This window comes from Pan paniscus, chromosome 7 (assembly GCF_029289425.2).
Source record: "Pan paniscus chromosome 7, NHGRI_mPanPan1-v2.0_pri, whole genome shotgun sequence".
In the NCBI taxonomy this organism is placed as follows: Eukaryota; Metazoa; Chordata; class Mammalia; order Primates; family Hominidae; genus Pan; species Pan paniscus.
Window position 1 is genome coordinate 38724896 of NC_073256.2, and position 13951 is coordinate 38738846.

General features: G+C 54.9%; 1 protein-coding gene across 4 annotated transcripts in view; it reads right to left on the bottom strand.

Annotated features, from left to right (window-relative positions):
- Nucleotides 1–2797: 2797 nt before the first annotated feature.
- Nucleotides 2798–13951, bottom strand: part of LZTS1 (leucine zipper tumor suppressor 1) — a 58069-nt gene continuing 46915 nt past the window's right edge. For all 4 annotated transcript variants that reach the window (XM_034965735.3, XM_003823623.7, XM_057302986.2 and 1 more), the window contains 3 exons: nucleotides 11450–11928; nucleotides 9395–10198; nucleotides 2798–6994 (listed from right to left, as the gene is read on the bottom strand). In XM_034965735.3, the coding sequence (XP_034821626.3) occupies nucleotides 6353–6994; nucleotides 9395–10198; nucleotides 11450–11794 (1791 nt within the window). In that variant the 5' untranslated portion in view covers nucleotides 11795–11928 and the 3' untranslated portion in view covers nucleotides 2798–6352. The remainder of the gene's footprint in view (nucleotides 6995–9394; nucleotides 10199–11449; nucleotides 11929–13951) is intronic.

Here is a 13951-nt window from a genome sequence, read left to right on the forward strand (position 1 = left end):
GTGATATTTCAGGCCTTGTGGCACCTGGGTTGGGGAGATATTTGGGGACAGCGTGACCTTCCTTAAATAACTCAGAAAACACCTGCTGCTGTGAATGCCTGGGGATGATCCCCAACTGTCTCCCTTCTCACAGGCTCAATTGTGCACTGAGTCCGTCTGGGGCTCGATAAAAATATTCTGAGACTGTGCAATGTGTGCGGTGGAGGCTGAGGATTGAGCTGCTTGTTGTCAAGGAAGGAGGAGTCTCTCTCTCCTTCTTTCCCTTTTTCTCTGTCTCTTCTCTCTCTCTCTCTCCTTTCCCTTTTGTTCTATTCTTTTTCCTAAAGTAATAAGCAGAGGGCTGAATGGGGTGGCTCATGCCTGCTATCCCAGCATTTTTGGCGGCTGAGGTGGGAGTATTACTTGAGGCCAGGAGTTTGAGACCAGCCTGGACAATATAGTGAGATCCTGTCTCTACAAGAAAACAAGACAAAAGATAAAACAATAAGCATGTTTGGGAGGCTCCAGGAAGGCTGTTTCCTAGGCAGGGCTCTGGAAGAAGTGGGATCAGGAAAAGCCCTCATTTCTCCACTCTTTTGCCCCCTTGCCTCGCTGCTGCTCTTCCAGCTGGAATGGTCTTTCCCATGGCTCTGTGCTTTTCTTTATCTTTTTTTTTTTTTTTTTTTTTTTTTGAGACAGAGTCTTGCTCTGTTGCCCTGGCTGGAGTGCAGTGGTGCAATCTCAGCTCACTGCAACCTCCGCCTCCCAGATTCAAGCGATTCTCCTGTCTCTGCCTCCTGAGTAGCTGCGATTACAGGCTTGCACCACCATGCCCAGCTAATTTTTGTATTTTTAGCAGAGACAGGGTTTTGCCATGTTGGCCAGGCTGGTCTCGAACTCCTGACCTCAGATGATCTGCCCGCCTCAGCCTCCCAAAGCGCTGGGATTACAGGTATGAGCCACCGCACCTGGCCTGCCTTGTGCTTTTCTAGGGGTGCTTTTTTATGTCATTCTGAGCCCTTTGGATGGAGACAGGCTTGTCAAGTGGCAAGCAAAGGAGCGTGCTGATAGGCATTCTGGTGATGTATTTTTATGCCATGTAATAGATCCCCCTGACTTCAGTGGCTTAAACACATGGTCATTTACTGTGCTTAGGGATCTGAGGGTAAGGACTGTGGCAGGGAAGAGTGGGGAACAAGGCTCTGCTCCCCATGGGGTCAGCTGGGTCCTGGGTAGTCACTCAGCTGCACTCAGCTGGATACGGGACCTAGCTGAGACTCTGGGACAAGTGGCCCCTCCTACCCTATGTGGTCTTTCCAGCAAAATGGGAGGGTGGGCTTCTTATGTGGCAGCTTAGGCCTCCCGAGAGTATAAAAGTGGAAGCAGGCCAGGCACAGGGGCTCATGCCTGTATTCCCAGCAATTTGGGAGGCCAAGGTGGGAGGATGGCTTGAGGCCAGGAGTTTGAGACCAGCCTGGGCAACATAGTGAGACCCTCCCATCTCCAGAAAAAAAATAAAAAATGAGCCAGGTATGGTGGTGCATGCTTGTGGTTCTAGCTACTTGGGAGGCTGAGGCAGGAGGATTGCTTGAGCCCATGAGGTGAAGGCCTCAGTGGGCCATGATCGCACCACTGCACTCTCAAGCCTGAGTGACAGGGTGAGATCCTGTCTCAAATAATAGAATAAAAGTAGAAGCTGCTAGGCCTTCTAGGCTTAGGCTAAAACTGGCAGAGCATCACTCCTGCTCTATCACATTGGTTAAAATGAGTCTCTGGGCCTGCTAGAATTAAACAGGAAGGGGTGACCCAAGGGTGTGATTAGTGAGAGGGATGTTTTAGTGAGGTCACCAGCCTAGGCCAGGCCTAGGAGGAAGACGGGGAAGAGTTAGCACAGGTCTGACATGACCCCTTTGTCCAAAAGCTGGGGCTTATATGTTAATCAGAACTTGGATCCTGTCCTGGCTCAGTGAGTTGAGCTTCTGTGGGGGCCCCTGCACCCTGGCCCTCCTGCCTCTCCAGTCCCCGGTGCTGCTCTTTTCCCATCACAGGTGGGCAGGGAGCTGTGTGAACGCCCCCCCCGGAGACACTTTTCTGGTCTTTTCCTCTCTCCCGCTCCTCTTGTGTCCTACCTTTGCCCCAGGTCTTCTCCTGCCTGCATCTCCCCGGACCCCCCAGTCTACACTAACCTTCCCCACCTCAGAGGCCTTGTCATCTGCCCCTTATGTGCCCCCTAGGCTGCCTTGCGTTATCAATTTCCTTGTAACATGTCCCTTCTGTCTCCCACCACCTGAGCAGCAGCCCTCTGGGCCTAGGTTGTGGGCCCCGGATGGTAGGGAAGGTTGTCAAGGGGGCACCAGGTAGGCTGGAACCAAGAAGGCTGGACAGATGGCCATGATGGTGACTGCACCTGCCCCACCAGGGGGCCCTGGGGCAGTGGCAATTGTAGCCATGCTGGTCTTTTGCCAAGAGGCCATATGCAGTAGACCCAGGAGTTGGCTGGTGAGGTGAGCAGCCGGTGGGGCGTGCAGTTTGGGTGGGGAGGGGCTCTCTTTTGGAGAGGATGCTCTGACTGTACATGGACACCTGTCCCTGGGTCCCTTTTCCTCTCATTTCACAGATAAGGTCCCGGGGTAGGCGATGGGGGCAGGGGCCAGCTGAAGCCTATCTGACCCCGGGGGCCCCTTTCCCACTGCCCTGTGCTGCCTTCCTCACCCCCTTCGCTGGTGGAAGGGACGTCATCTTTCCTGTTCCAAGGGGAGAAGTCCCAGGGAGCTGCCACACCGCAGCAAGGGGAGAGGAGGGCAGACACACGTGGCTCTAGAGGGCGTGAGAAATGGCATTCTTTATTCATAAATAAAAACATAAAATTGCCACAAATAGTTTACATGGCCAAAAAGTGACGTCAAAAATAAAATGAAGCTGTCAAAAGCAAACCAAACCAAACAAGAAACCACAAAGAGAAAAATAACTATGTACATCTTCCAAATGCTGGTCCGTCCCAGCCTGCCTCTGCTGGGGGCTCCAGCTCTGCCTGCAGGCACAGCACAAAGGCCACCTTGCACAAGAGGTGGGTGAGCAGCCCCGCTGGCCCAGGGGTGCAGCCTCTGTCATGGCAGCACCCACCGCATGATGACTTGAGGTCTGCAGGGAAATCCCTCTCCCAAAGCTGCTGCTCCTCCAGCCAGGCCTGGCTTAGTTTCGGGCAACTGTCTCACCTAAGAGATGGCCCAGGCTGGGGCCAGGCACAGGAGGCTCACCGAGTGCCTCTCTGGGGAAGAGATGCCCCCATATCCCAGTCCCATGTGAGCTCAGTGCTATAGGGGCTGTGTGTGCCTGGCAGAAGTTCACTGGGAGAGCTAGGAGGGAACCCCGTGACAGTCCAGTCGTTCCGAGGTCCAGGGGCAGAGTCCGATCCTTGGTGAGGTGATGCGGAGTGCTGCTCTCTCCTGCAGGCGTCCTTTGGGGACAGAGCAGGTTGGTCCATCTGAGTGGGTCAGTGGGTCGGCCAGCAGGCGTGCCCAGAGGGAAGGGCAGGAAGCCCACCCTGTCTGGGGCCTGGGGCCAGGCTCTGTGCTTGGAGGCTTCTGCTGTCCAGAGCCTCTTTCCAGAGAGGCAGAATCTGGCATGGTCCAAGAATAGTGAGGGCGCTTTTGGACAGGGCAGGAAAGAACACCCACAGGAAGGTGAGGTCGCAAGGTCGCAGGACACTTGCATTCTAGTGCCACGGTGGGCCACTCTGGGGCGGGGGCTGGTAGCAGCCCAGGGAAGACATCTGCCACCTTGGACGTAGGACAAGGCCTGGGGGGGACACATCTGGGCCAGCCTGGGACAGGGCCATAGAGATATGGAGAATGCTGCACTCTTCTGTGTATGGAAGGTACCGGGACACCATGGCGGAGCACAGCCTCGGCCTCAGGGCCTTCCCCTGGGTGTGGCAGCCACTTCTTCTCAGGCAACGTCTGAGGCAGAGCACTGGACTCTGACTGCTCTTTCCTGGAGTGGGGGGGGTCTGCAGCCTGGGGAGGGGGAGCCAGCACTTTCCTCTCTCTCCGTGGAACAGTCTCACTGGCAGGAAAAACTCAAACAAGGCACAGCCTGGTGGAAATGAAGGAACTGAGGGCTGAGGCGCAAGGAATGGGGCATCTTTGACTTGGGTCTGGACTGTGCCCAATGGAGGGTACTGCCCTCAGGCAAGGAGGGACTTTTGGCTTGTAGATTCCAGGTTTAAGCCTAGCTTGGGACTAAGAGCAATGGTTTGAAATTCCAGAAAAGCTCCTCAGTCGTTTGAGGATGGCAGGATGGGCACCGTTTAACCCCAGGGACAGGAAGGTAGAGCCAGCCACAGAAAAGGTGACTCTGGCCTCAGCCCGCACTCAGGGAAGGGCTAGGACCCATGAGGGTGGGGGGCAAGGAGAGAAGCATCTCCCCACCCCTACCTCGGGGTCTCTAAGGGCCAGCGGTGAGCGAGGCAGAAATGGGGACTGGCCTTGGACTCGCAAGTTCCCAGACGCTCCCCTCCTCATCTCAGCAGGCAGCAGGCACAGGCATGTGGGAAGGGATGCTGTCCTGAGAACAGCAGCTGTGGCTACAGTCAAAAATAGAACATGGAACAGCCTGCTAGGTCTGGCTTGCTTCTGAAAAGACAAGAAAGCAAAAAAGAAAAAGAAAGAAGAATAAAAGAAAAATCTGGCCAGGCACGGTGGCTCACATCTGCAATCTCAGCACTTTGGGAGGCCAAGGCAGGTGGATTGCTTGAGGCCACAAGTTTGAGACCAGCTTTGGCAACAAAACGAGACCCCGTCCCTACAAAAAAAATGAAAAGTTAGCCAGGCATGGTGGCGTGCACCTGTAGTCCCAGCTAGTTGGAAGGCTGAGGCAGGAGGATTGCTTGAGCCCAGGAGTATGAGGCTGCAGTGAGCTATGATCATGCCACTGCACTCCAGCCTGGGGGACAGAGCAAGACCCTGTCTCATAAAACTAAAAATAAAATCCCTGAACCAAACAACAGAGAAACTCCACCTTTTATCTTTCTCTACCACCGCCTCCCGCTCCGCACATCTGCAGAGAAACCCTGGATTCCCTGGGGCACTGCCCAAGCTCCTGAGAAAGGGAGCTGCTCTCTGGATCCTTTAGTCTGGGACAAATGGGGGTCTTGAGGTGGAGGGAGGATGGCTGGTGGCCAGGCTATGCACACTGCTGTGTATATGCCTCTTTTTCGTCCTGCTTGGGGCTCTGGCTTCCTGGCGCTCTGAGGAGCTGTCCTGACCTCTAGAAACCCAGAACTCAGCCCTGAAGGTGCTAAGGGGGAAAGGTGTGCCGCCAAACCTGGCTGTAGGCAGAGGAGGAAAATGCCCAGATCACATATATGCCATCTTAGTGATATGGGCTCTTCTGGATCAAGCAAAAGCTTGATTCTGGGGAGGGAAAAACATTCCAGAGTAGCCGCCGGCCAACGTGAACCAGGTAGGGACTCCCAGCCTCTGGCCCCAGCTGGACAGATGGGGAGGCTCCCTGAGGGCGACTGGAAAGCCACACCCTCTGGTTCACGGTGGTTTCAACCCTCCCTTCCCAGCACCCAGCCCAGGGCCTCAGGGTCTATGGCTTAAAGAAGAGTGGTCACCAAGGTCAAAGGCCACTGGGTGTCCAGAGGCTGCTCAGCTCCCATTTGCAAGAACCAGTAAACAGGGGCTGGGCCCCAGGGGCTGGCCATCACCCGCCACTGGCTCTCAACCCTTGGATTCTCCCTCTGCCCTCCTCTGGCTGTGGCAGGGTCTCCACACTGCTGGGCTGCCTGTCTCTCCACTCCTTCCTGTGGCTTGCCGGGGCTGGGACAGCCCTGAGGTTTCAAAGCCAGCTTCCCCGCAGCTCATTCCACCCCTACACCTCTGCGGCCAGAGGAAAATAGCTCAGGTTCTGATGGGGCTGGTTCCAAGGCTTCTGGTCATATATGGCTTCTTTCTATTTCCAAGGCATTCCAATGTGTCCAGGAGGAAAAAGAGGTTGGGATGAGAAGCGGAGGGGAGCCGCTGTACTTGCTGTGGCCACCTTCCCTGGAGGAGGGGGAGAGGATATCTATTTCGAACAAAGGCCAAAGTTTAGGGAGCCCTTAACCAAAACAGACAGACCCCTGGACCCATCTCCTGGGAAAGCCAGAGGAGTCAGGGCCTGAGGTCTGGTGGGCTGCAGGGCTGGTGAGCACTGGGACATCAGAGAGGGAAGGAAAGGCCATCCTGCCCTCCCCTCAGGGGTCCTGGGTCTGTGTCCCAGGGAGTGGCGTCTCTCAGAGGGGTCTGAATTGCTGAGCAGGGGGGATGCACGGGAGAGCCCGGCCTCCCAGTGCCAGGTCCCCAGACTCGCCTTCCCAGGCAGCCCCTCAGATCTCAGTGGCTATGATGTCCTCGTAGGGGATGTCAGCCCCTTCCAGGTCAACCTCCAAGGGCTCCCCGGCGCTGTCCCCGCGTGCCAGCTGCTGCAGGGCCTTCTCCAGGCGCTGGTTCCGCTGGTACATGGCCACGTAGCTCTGCTGCAGCTGTTTCTGGTACTGAATCACCTTCTCCTTCTCCTCCTTCCACACGAGCCGCTCGTGCTGGAAGCCCGAGGACATCTGGTCATGGCCTTGCCGCTCCTCCCGCAGCTCGGCCCGCAGCCGCTCCAGCTCCCGCTGCAGGGCAGGGACGTCCTCGGGGAAGGTGGGCGGCCCCATGTCGCGGGCCAGGGCGGCCTGGGCCCGCAGCTCCTGCAGCTCCTGCTCCAGCAGGTTCACCTTCTCCCGCAGCAGCTCCGCCTCGTTCTTCTTGCGCTGCAGCTCATTCTCACAGACCTCCAGCTCCAGGCCCTTGGTGCGCAGGGCGCCCTCCAGGTCCTGGGTCCTCAGCTCCAGGCCCTCCAGCTTGCCCCGCGTGTCCTTCAGCTGTGCCTTGAGACCCAGGATCTCGCTAGCCTTGGCGTTCACCTCCGTCTGGGACTCCTTCAGCTGCTGCTTCAGGAGGGAGATCTCGCCTGACTTCTGGCACACCTGCCGAGGGTGGGGTGGAGACAGAGTGCCAAGAGGTGAGTGTCCTTACCCAGGGAAGTGACAGCTCAGCTGCCTAAAATAACCAAGCCACTCCGGATGCGGTGGCCCGGTGTTAGGCATTCCAGCCTTTGTCCAATCTGAAAGTAAGCTGAACATTGCTGTGACCTTTTCCCCAGGTTATCGAGCTAGGCTATATAGTAAAATGATAAAATAATAATCATCATGTATAATGACACATAGTATATTATTATTGTTATTATTTGAGAAGTCTCGCTTTGTCACCTAGGCTGGGGTGTAGTGGCGTGATCTTGGCTCACTGCAACCTCCGCCTCCCCTCTGATTCTCCTGCCTCAGCCTCCCGAGTAGCTGGGATTACAGACACCTGCCACCATGCCTGGCTGATTTTTGTAGTTTTAGTAGAGACGGGGTTTCCTCATGTTGGCCAGGCTGATCTCGAATTCCTGACCTCAAGTGCTCTGCCTGCCTCTGCCTCCCAAAGTGCTGGGATTGCAGGCGTGAGCCACCACGCCTAGCCACACAGAAGTATATTATTATAAACATACTTTCACTAATAATTTGTAGTGTTATTAAGTGCCAAGCCATACATTTGCTCATCTATTCCTTACAACCCGATGAAGTAGGTACTATTAGTAATCCTCAATTTACATCAATGGAACTGAGGCACAGAGAGGTTATGATAGCAAACAGCTGGTGAAGTGACCAGCCTGAGGGCTAATATATATATATATATATATATATATATATATATGAAATATATAAAGTATAAGAGTAGAGATTTGATCCCAACAGTTTAATCACTACACCCCATTGCCACCATGGCTAATGTATTTACAATCACCTGGATCATAAGTGGTCAAGCTGAGGTTCAAAGCCAGGCCCATGCCTCAGCCATGACTGTGTCACTCCCTTCGTGGCATGAATACAGGGTTGGCCTTGGAATGAAATTCTTGGTCCCAAGCAGGCATCCTGGGTAGGGTCGGATTTTCTCCAGGACTGTGCAGTGTTTCACTGAGGGCAAGGGGAAATTTCTACTGTGAAAGGAAATGTGAAGGTGGCTTCCAGGCTAGTTCCAAGAATCCATTCTGTAGAGCCACATGCTCTGGACTTCATTCACTCTTAAGATTCAGCCAGACTGGCCTTGGTCTCCCATGACCCCAAATGGCCAAGATCCAGAGACACATGGGTCTAACCTGTGGCTTTGGTTTTCATCATTGCTCTTGGTCAAATTTTGATGGGGGATAGGGGTGGAAATAGAGAAGAAGAGCAAGAGGAGAAGACAATGATTCCTCGTTTGACAGATGTGGATTGGGCTCTGCATCCAAGACAGCATGATACTAGTCACTGGGTACAGCAGTGAATTTATGAGGTAGTCTTTACTCCAGTAGAGAGGAGAGAGGAGGGCTGGGTGCATGCAGGGGTGAGGTCAGAGGGTGTAGGCATAAACATCGATGACAGAAATCAGGCTGACACCAAAACCAATACCATTGGTGTTAAATGGGGGTGATACAGCTGCCAGCAGTGGGCAAGTTAAACCACTGGTTGTTGACTTGCACATAGCCAGGGGTTTGCGTGTAGACTGAGATTTGGACTCTGAACGGGGGGTGAGGCAGGCACGTGGACAGACCAAGCTGGGTGCGAGCAGGTAAAGAGCCTCAACGATGGACTTGAACTCCATGAGTCATCCAGACCACCAGGCTGGTGAGAAAAGCTGCTTTCCCACTAATAGATGCAGAGGTTATGGGGTTCTCCAGCACGGTCAGGTACAGATGCCTCATTTCCACGTGTGACCGGGTGAGTGTGTGTGAGTGTGTAAGTGTGTGAGTGGGGGACTCTTTACTTCCTCTCCTAGGTTTCCATCTCAGCTCACCAAATAGAAGTTCCACTTACACTTCAGCAAGGAGTGGCCACTTCCATCACTGAAACCTGCCACCAATAGGGTCCCTCTTACTAGTGGGTGCAGTCCCTCCCTCCAAAGCAACAAATGCATTCTGTGCTCTCTTGGGCCCCTGGCCCCGCCTGAACTCAGGCACGGCTTGTTCTTCTTCTGAGCCTCCTGGGAGCTGATGGAAGGGAGGTCAGCCCACAGCCTGGCTGGGCCTTGGTCATCTGGCTTCCGGCTTCATGATTTAATGGCTCACTTGGGAAACTGAAATCTAGGAGCCATGAGGGTGATGGTGGGGACAGGAGGAAGCTCAGATGTAAGTCGATCCCCCAACATGGTTTGCAGGGAGCCCCTTCTTTGGGTGATAAAGCCAGCACATTAGCCCCGCTTGCCTGCGCGGTCTGTGTTTGCACGCTATTGGCCGGCACCAGAAGGAGAGGGGGGTACTGGCGCCAAACCGCTGACCACCCAAACCCATGAGCCCTGTGTGGCCTCACCTCCCACTGGGTCTCCTCCAGCGCGGGGCCGAAGCTGGTCTTTTCCCTCTCGTAGGACCTGAGCTTGGTCTCCAGCAGGTCCTGCTCCTTCATGAGGCTCTCGAGCTCCTGCCGGAGCTGCCGCTTCTCCTGCTGAAGCTGCAGTACCTGCAGGTGCAGGACCTGCTGCACGCGCTGGCTCTTCTGCGAGGCCTGCTTGAGCTTGCTGCCGCCTTTGGGCTCCGGGCCCTCCAGCTCGTCCCTGCAGCGCCGCGGCCGCTCCTCGTAGGCCAGGCTGGAGGCAAGCTCCTTCTCCTCAAAGCTGCGCTGCAGCTTCTGGAGGGCGCCCTCCCTCTCCAACAGCTTCTGCTCCAGCTCCTGGATGCTGCACTCGTCCGTGGAGATGGGGGAGCGGACACACGAGGGGCCCTTGTCTGCCTTGTTTGAGTGGCCCAGCTTGCTACCTCCGTCGGAGAAGGACAGAGCCTTCAGGCTCATCATGTTGCTGTCCTGGAGGACGATGCCCTGGGTGATGTTGTGGGCGGAGCCCCCAAAACGGCTTGTGGGTCCCACGGGTGTGACCAGCGGGTCCAGCTGGTAGCTGCTGCTGGTGCTGTGTGTAGGCAGGCTGGACATGGAGTTCCGGCCGGAGTCTGACAGCGCCCCAGAGCACAGGCCAGGCTTCAGCTCCTGCTCCTTGGGCTTGTCTGGGGGGGCGGGGTGCAGCTGGTGGCTGGCACTCTCCGGGGAGGAGTGCAGGATGGCTCCCGACCGTGGCAGCACAGGCTTGAAGGCTGTGGGCCTCACTGCACCCTTCTCAGAGCCCTGTACAGGAAAAGCACCGCGGTGATTCATGCCTCCCCTGTGCGTGCATTGCACCCTCCCTCCCCAGGCACGTGTGCCGACCTTGAGCCAGTCTGGGCTCTCTGAGCGCATGCAGCACCCCTCTTGGTCAATTGTCTTAGCAGACCTTGCCTGTTGCTTTGAAGCAGCTGAATGCCATCTCTCTTAGGAAGGAAAAACCCTAATGGCGACTTGGGCACTTTGTTCTATGAAATAGCAACCTGCCACCAGCTTGCCCCAGCCCTCCCGAGGTGATAAATACCATCTTGAGGCTCCCGCTCTAGGTCTCTGTGTGGGGCAAGTTAGGGCATCAGGCTGGCCGAGCTTGCTGTCCCTCTCTAGGTCCATCCCTTCTGCCTGTTCACTGCCTCTTCCATTAAGCCTGGAGCAAGGACACGGACCTGGCCTCCTTACAGGGTTGGGAGGCTCCCTCCAAATCACGATCCTTTTTTAAAACTGTAATTTTCCCTGGTAGAGTGCTTCACAGTTTACAAGCCCCTTAATTTGAAAAGCTGAATGCTCTATGCAAACATAAGAGGCTCTTTCCTAGTAAATCAAAGCCGGGGATTCATTTCCCCAGGGCAAGGGGCAGAGGACTGAATAGGAAAATTGATTTCAGTGTCCACTCGTGGGACGCACGAGGGCTTGAGCTGGTGTGAGGGCTGGATTTCTCAGTGCCTGGGCCTCCTTTGCCCTAATCTCTGGTAAATGGATGACAAAACTCCAGCCTGTATTCAAAGATGCCCCCAGGCGCAGCTTGAACAAGGAGCTAATGCACACCAGGGCAGCAAATGAGAAGACCGCACCCACCCCCACGAGTCTCCTGGGGAGAGAAGCAGTTAACTCCCGGCCTGCATCCTCTTCATATGTGCTTCCAGATGAGAACAGGGCTCCCTCTCCTTCCCGAGGCTTGGCAAACGCCTGGATCCTACGTTGACAATCCAGCTACATTTCAGTGGGACTCCAGAAAGCTCACATATCCCCTGTGCTCTTTGCTTATGGCCTGACCCAAGACTTCTGCTTCAGGGGGACTGAGCGATGCTCTAATTCCTTTGTGAAACGTTTGATCTCTGCGGTGTGGCCACAGGCTTCCACCGGCACCCCTGCCGCTCTGGTTTTGAGGAGTCTGAATGCTCAGGTCACCACTCCCCCTGAACCCCCAGGCTCTCCACCCCCGTTTTGCTTTCTCCTGCGTTTCCAACCCACTTACCCTTGCCAGCGACCCCCGCTTACCATTTCTAGCTGATTGGAGAAGGGCATGAGCTTGGGGGGTGTGGACGGGTCAAAGTCCACCCCAGCCTGGCCCCCTAAATCTCCGCCGGACAGTGCCGTGTAATCTGGGTGGTGGGAGCCCCGGGCTTTCTGGCTGACCTTGATGTAGAAGAAGTCTTCGCTCTTGCCCATTTTGGAGCTGGACTTGCCGTGACCGGAGTCCTGGGAGAAGCCAAACCTCAGCAGCCCGTCGGAATACCGGTTGAGCTTCTTGAGGTGGGAGGACTTGCGCAGCTTGTACTGCGAAGCCCGGCAGTGCTTGCTGTGGAAGCTGTGGCCGGAGATGAGGCTACTGACGCTGCCCATGGTGACTCGGGGCTGAGGATGGGGCAGGGCCGGGCAGGGTCTTGGAAAGGCTGTGGCAGCAAGGGGCAGTCGTGGCTCCGTGAGGGGACTGAGGTCATAGCAAAGCCCTCACAGAGCCTGCGAGAGCCGTAGACCTGGAAGAAGACACAAGACAGAAGTCAGCGTGGGTGGGAGTGGTCACAGCACAGTGCTGATTCCGACTTCCAAATCTGGGCAGTAGAGAAACACATGTCAGAGCCCAGCACTGTCTCCACCACCGGGTGCTCCGTTCCTTCTTCCTTTGTCTGATAATTCAACAAACATTCACTGGGAGCCCACTTCATGCAAGCCTCTACTCTAAACACTCGGGACCCAGCAAGTGACTAAAACAGTCACAGTCCCTGCATTCCTGGAACTTAGGGTTACAGTGGTGTGGAGAGGCCAGAAGCAAACCAATGTATACTATAGCAAGTGGTACCAGTGCTGCGGGTACCAGTGCTGCGGGGGAAACTGGAGCAGAGAGGACAGAACAGAATTCTGGGAGGTGGCGGTTTTATGCAGGAAGGTCTTCTTTTGTTAGGGTAGCATTTTAAAAGGCTTCAAGAAAATGAGGGGGCAGCCAGGCATGATGGTTCACACCTGTAATCCCAGCACTCTGGGAGGCTGTGGTGGGTAGATTGCTTGAGTCCAGGAGTTCGAGACCAGCCTGTGCAACTTAGAGAAACCCCATTTCTACTAAAAATACAAAAATTAGCCGGGCGTAGTGGTGCACACCTGTAATCCCAGCTACTTGGGAGGGTGAGGTGGGAGAATCGTCTGAGCCCCGGGGATCAAGGCTGCAGTGAGCCACAATTGTGCCACTGCACTCCAGCCTGGGCCTGACTCAAAAAAAAAAAAAAAAAAAAAAAGAAGAAGAAAAGAAAATGAGGTGCAAGTCATATGAAAATCTGGGGGGAGAGGGGTTACCAGAAGAAACCCGAAGTATAAAAGCCTGAGTCCCTGAGGCAGAAGGGGCTTGGCTGTGTGAGACCCACATGGGAAGCAGTCTGGCTGGAGAACAATTAGTAAGGCTGGGAAGGAGAAACAGAAACCAGGAGCCAGCAGACATCAGAGAACAAGGAGGCTGTGCAGCTCAAAGAGCTCTGGCTTTGCTTGGGTTGAGACAAGGAGCCCCTGGATGGCTTTAAGCAGCTGACACCTTGATCTGCCTTAGGTTGGGGAAGGTCACTCTGGCTTCCAGGTGGGGAAGAGGCTTACTGAGGAGAAGGGGATAGAAGTGGTGGCCAATTACAGGCTAATAGTCTAGGGTGGTAGTTGTGGATTTAGATGTGGTGGTGGCTCACGTCTGTAATCCCAGCATTTTGGGAGGCCAAGGCAGGAGGATCACTTGAGGCCAGGAGTTCAAGACCAGCCTGGGCAACACAGTGAGACCCTGTCTCTAAAAAACAGTTTTCAATGTAATTTTGAGGTTGAGCTGACAGGACTTGCTAAAGGATCAGATGTAGGGAGTCAGCGAAAGAGAGGAGTCAGGGACGATGCCAAAGAGAGGAGTTTGGTTGAAGACATTCAGTTTGCAAAGCCTATTTGGCATCCAGGGAGTGATGGAGAGTAGGCAGGAGGGTGAGTGGGCAGCTGCTGGGAGCTGCAGATGCACTTGTCAGAGCTGGGAGTGTGGAAGTGGCTATGAGACTAGATGGGGTCACCAAAGAGCGGATGCAGAAAGACAAGAGAGGCCTGAGGATGGTTAACATGGAGCACTCGGCATCTGGAGGTCAGGCAGGTTAGGAGAAGTGAAAAAGAGCAGCAGAGAAGGTTTTCAGGGTGATGCGGATATAGAAGACCTAAGAAAGCCAAGTCAAGAAATTGTTTCCTAAAAATGGTGTCAAATGGCCAGGCGCAATGGCTCAAGCCTGTAATCCCAGCACTTTGGGAGGCCTAGGCAGGCGGATCACCTGAGGTCAGGAGTTTGAGACCAGCCTGACCAACATGGTGAAAGCCCGTCTCTACTAAAAATACAAAAAATTAGCCAGGCAAATTGGGCATGGTGGCACGTACCTGTAGTCCCAGCTACTGAGGAAGCTGAGGCATGAGAATAGCTTGAACCCGGGAGGCGGAGGTTGCAGTGAGCTGAGATCATGCCACTGCACTCCAGCCTGGGCAACAGAGTGAGATCCTGTC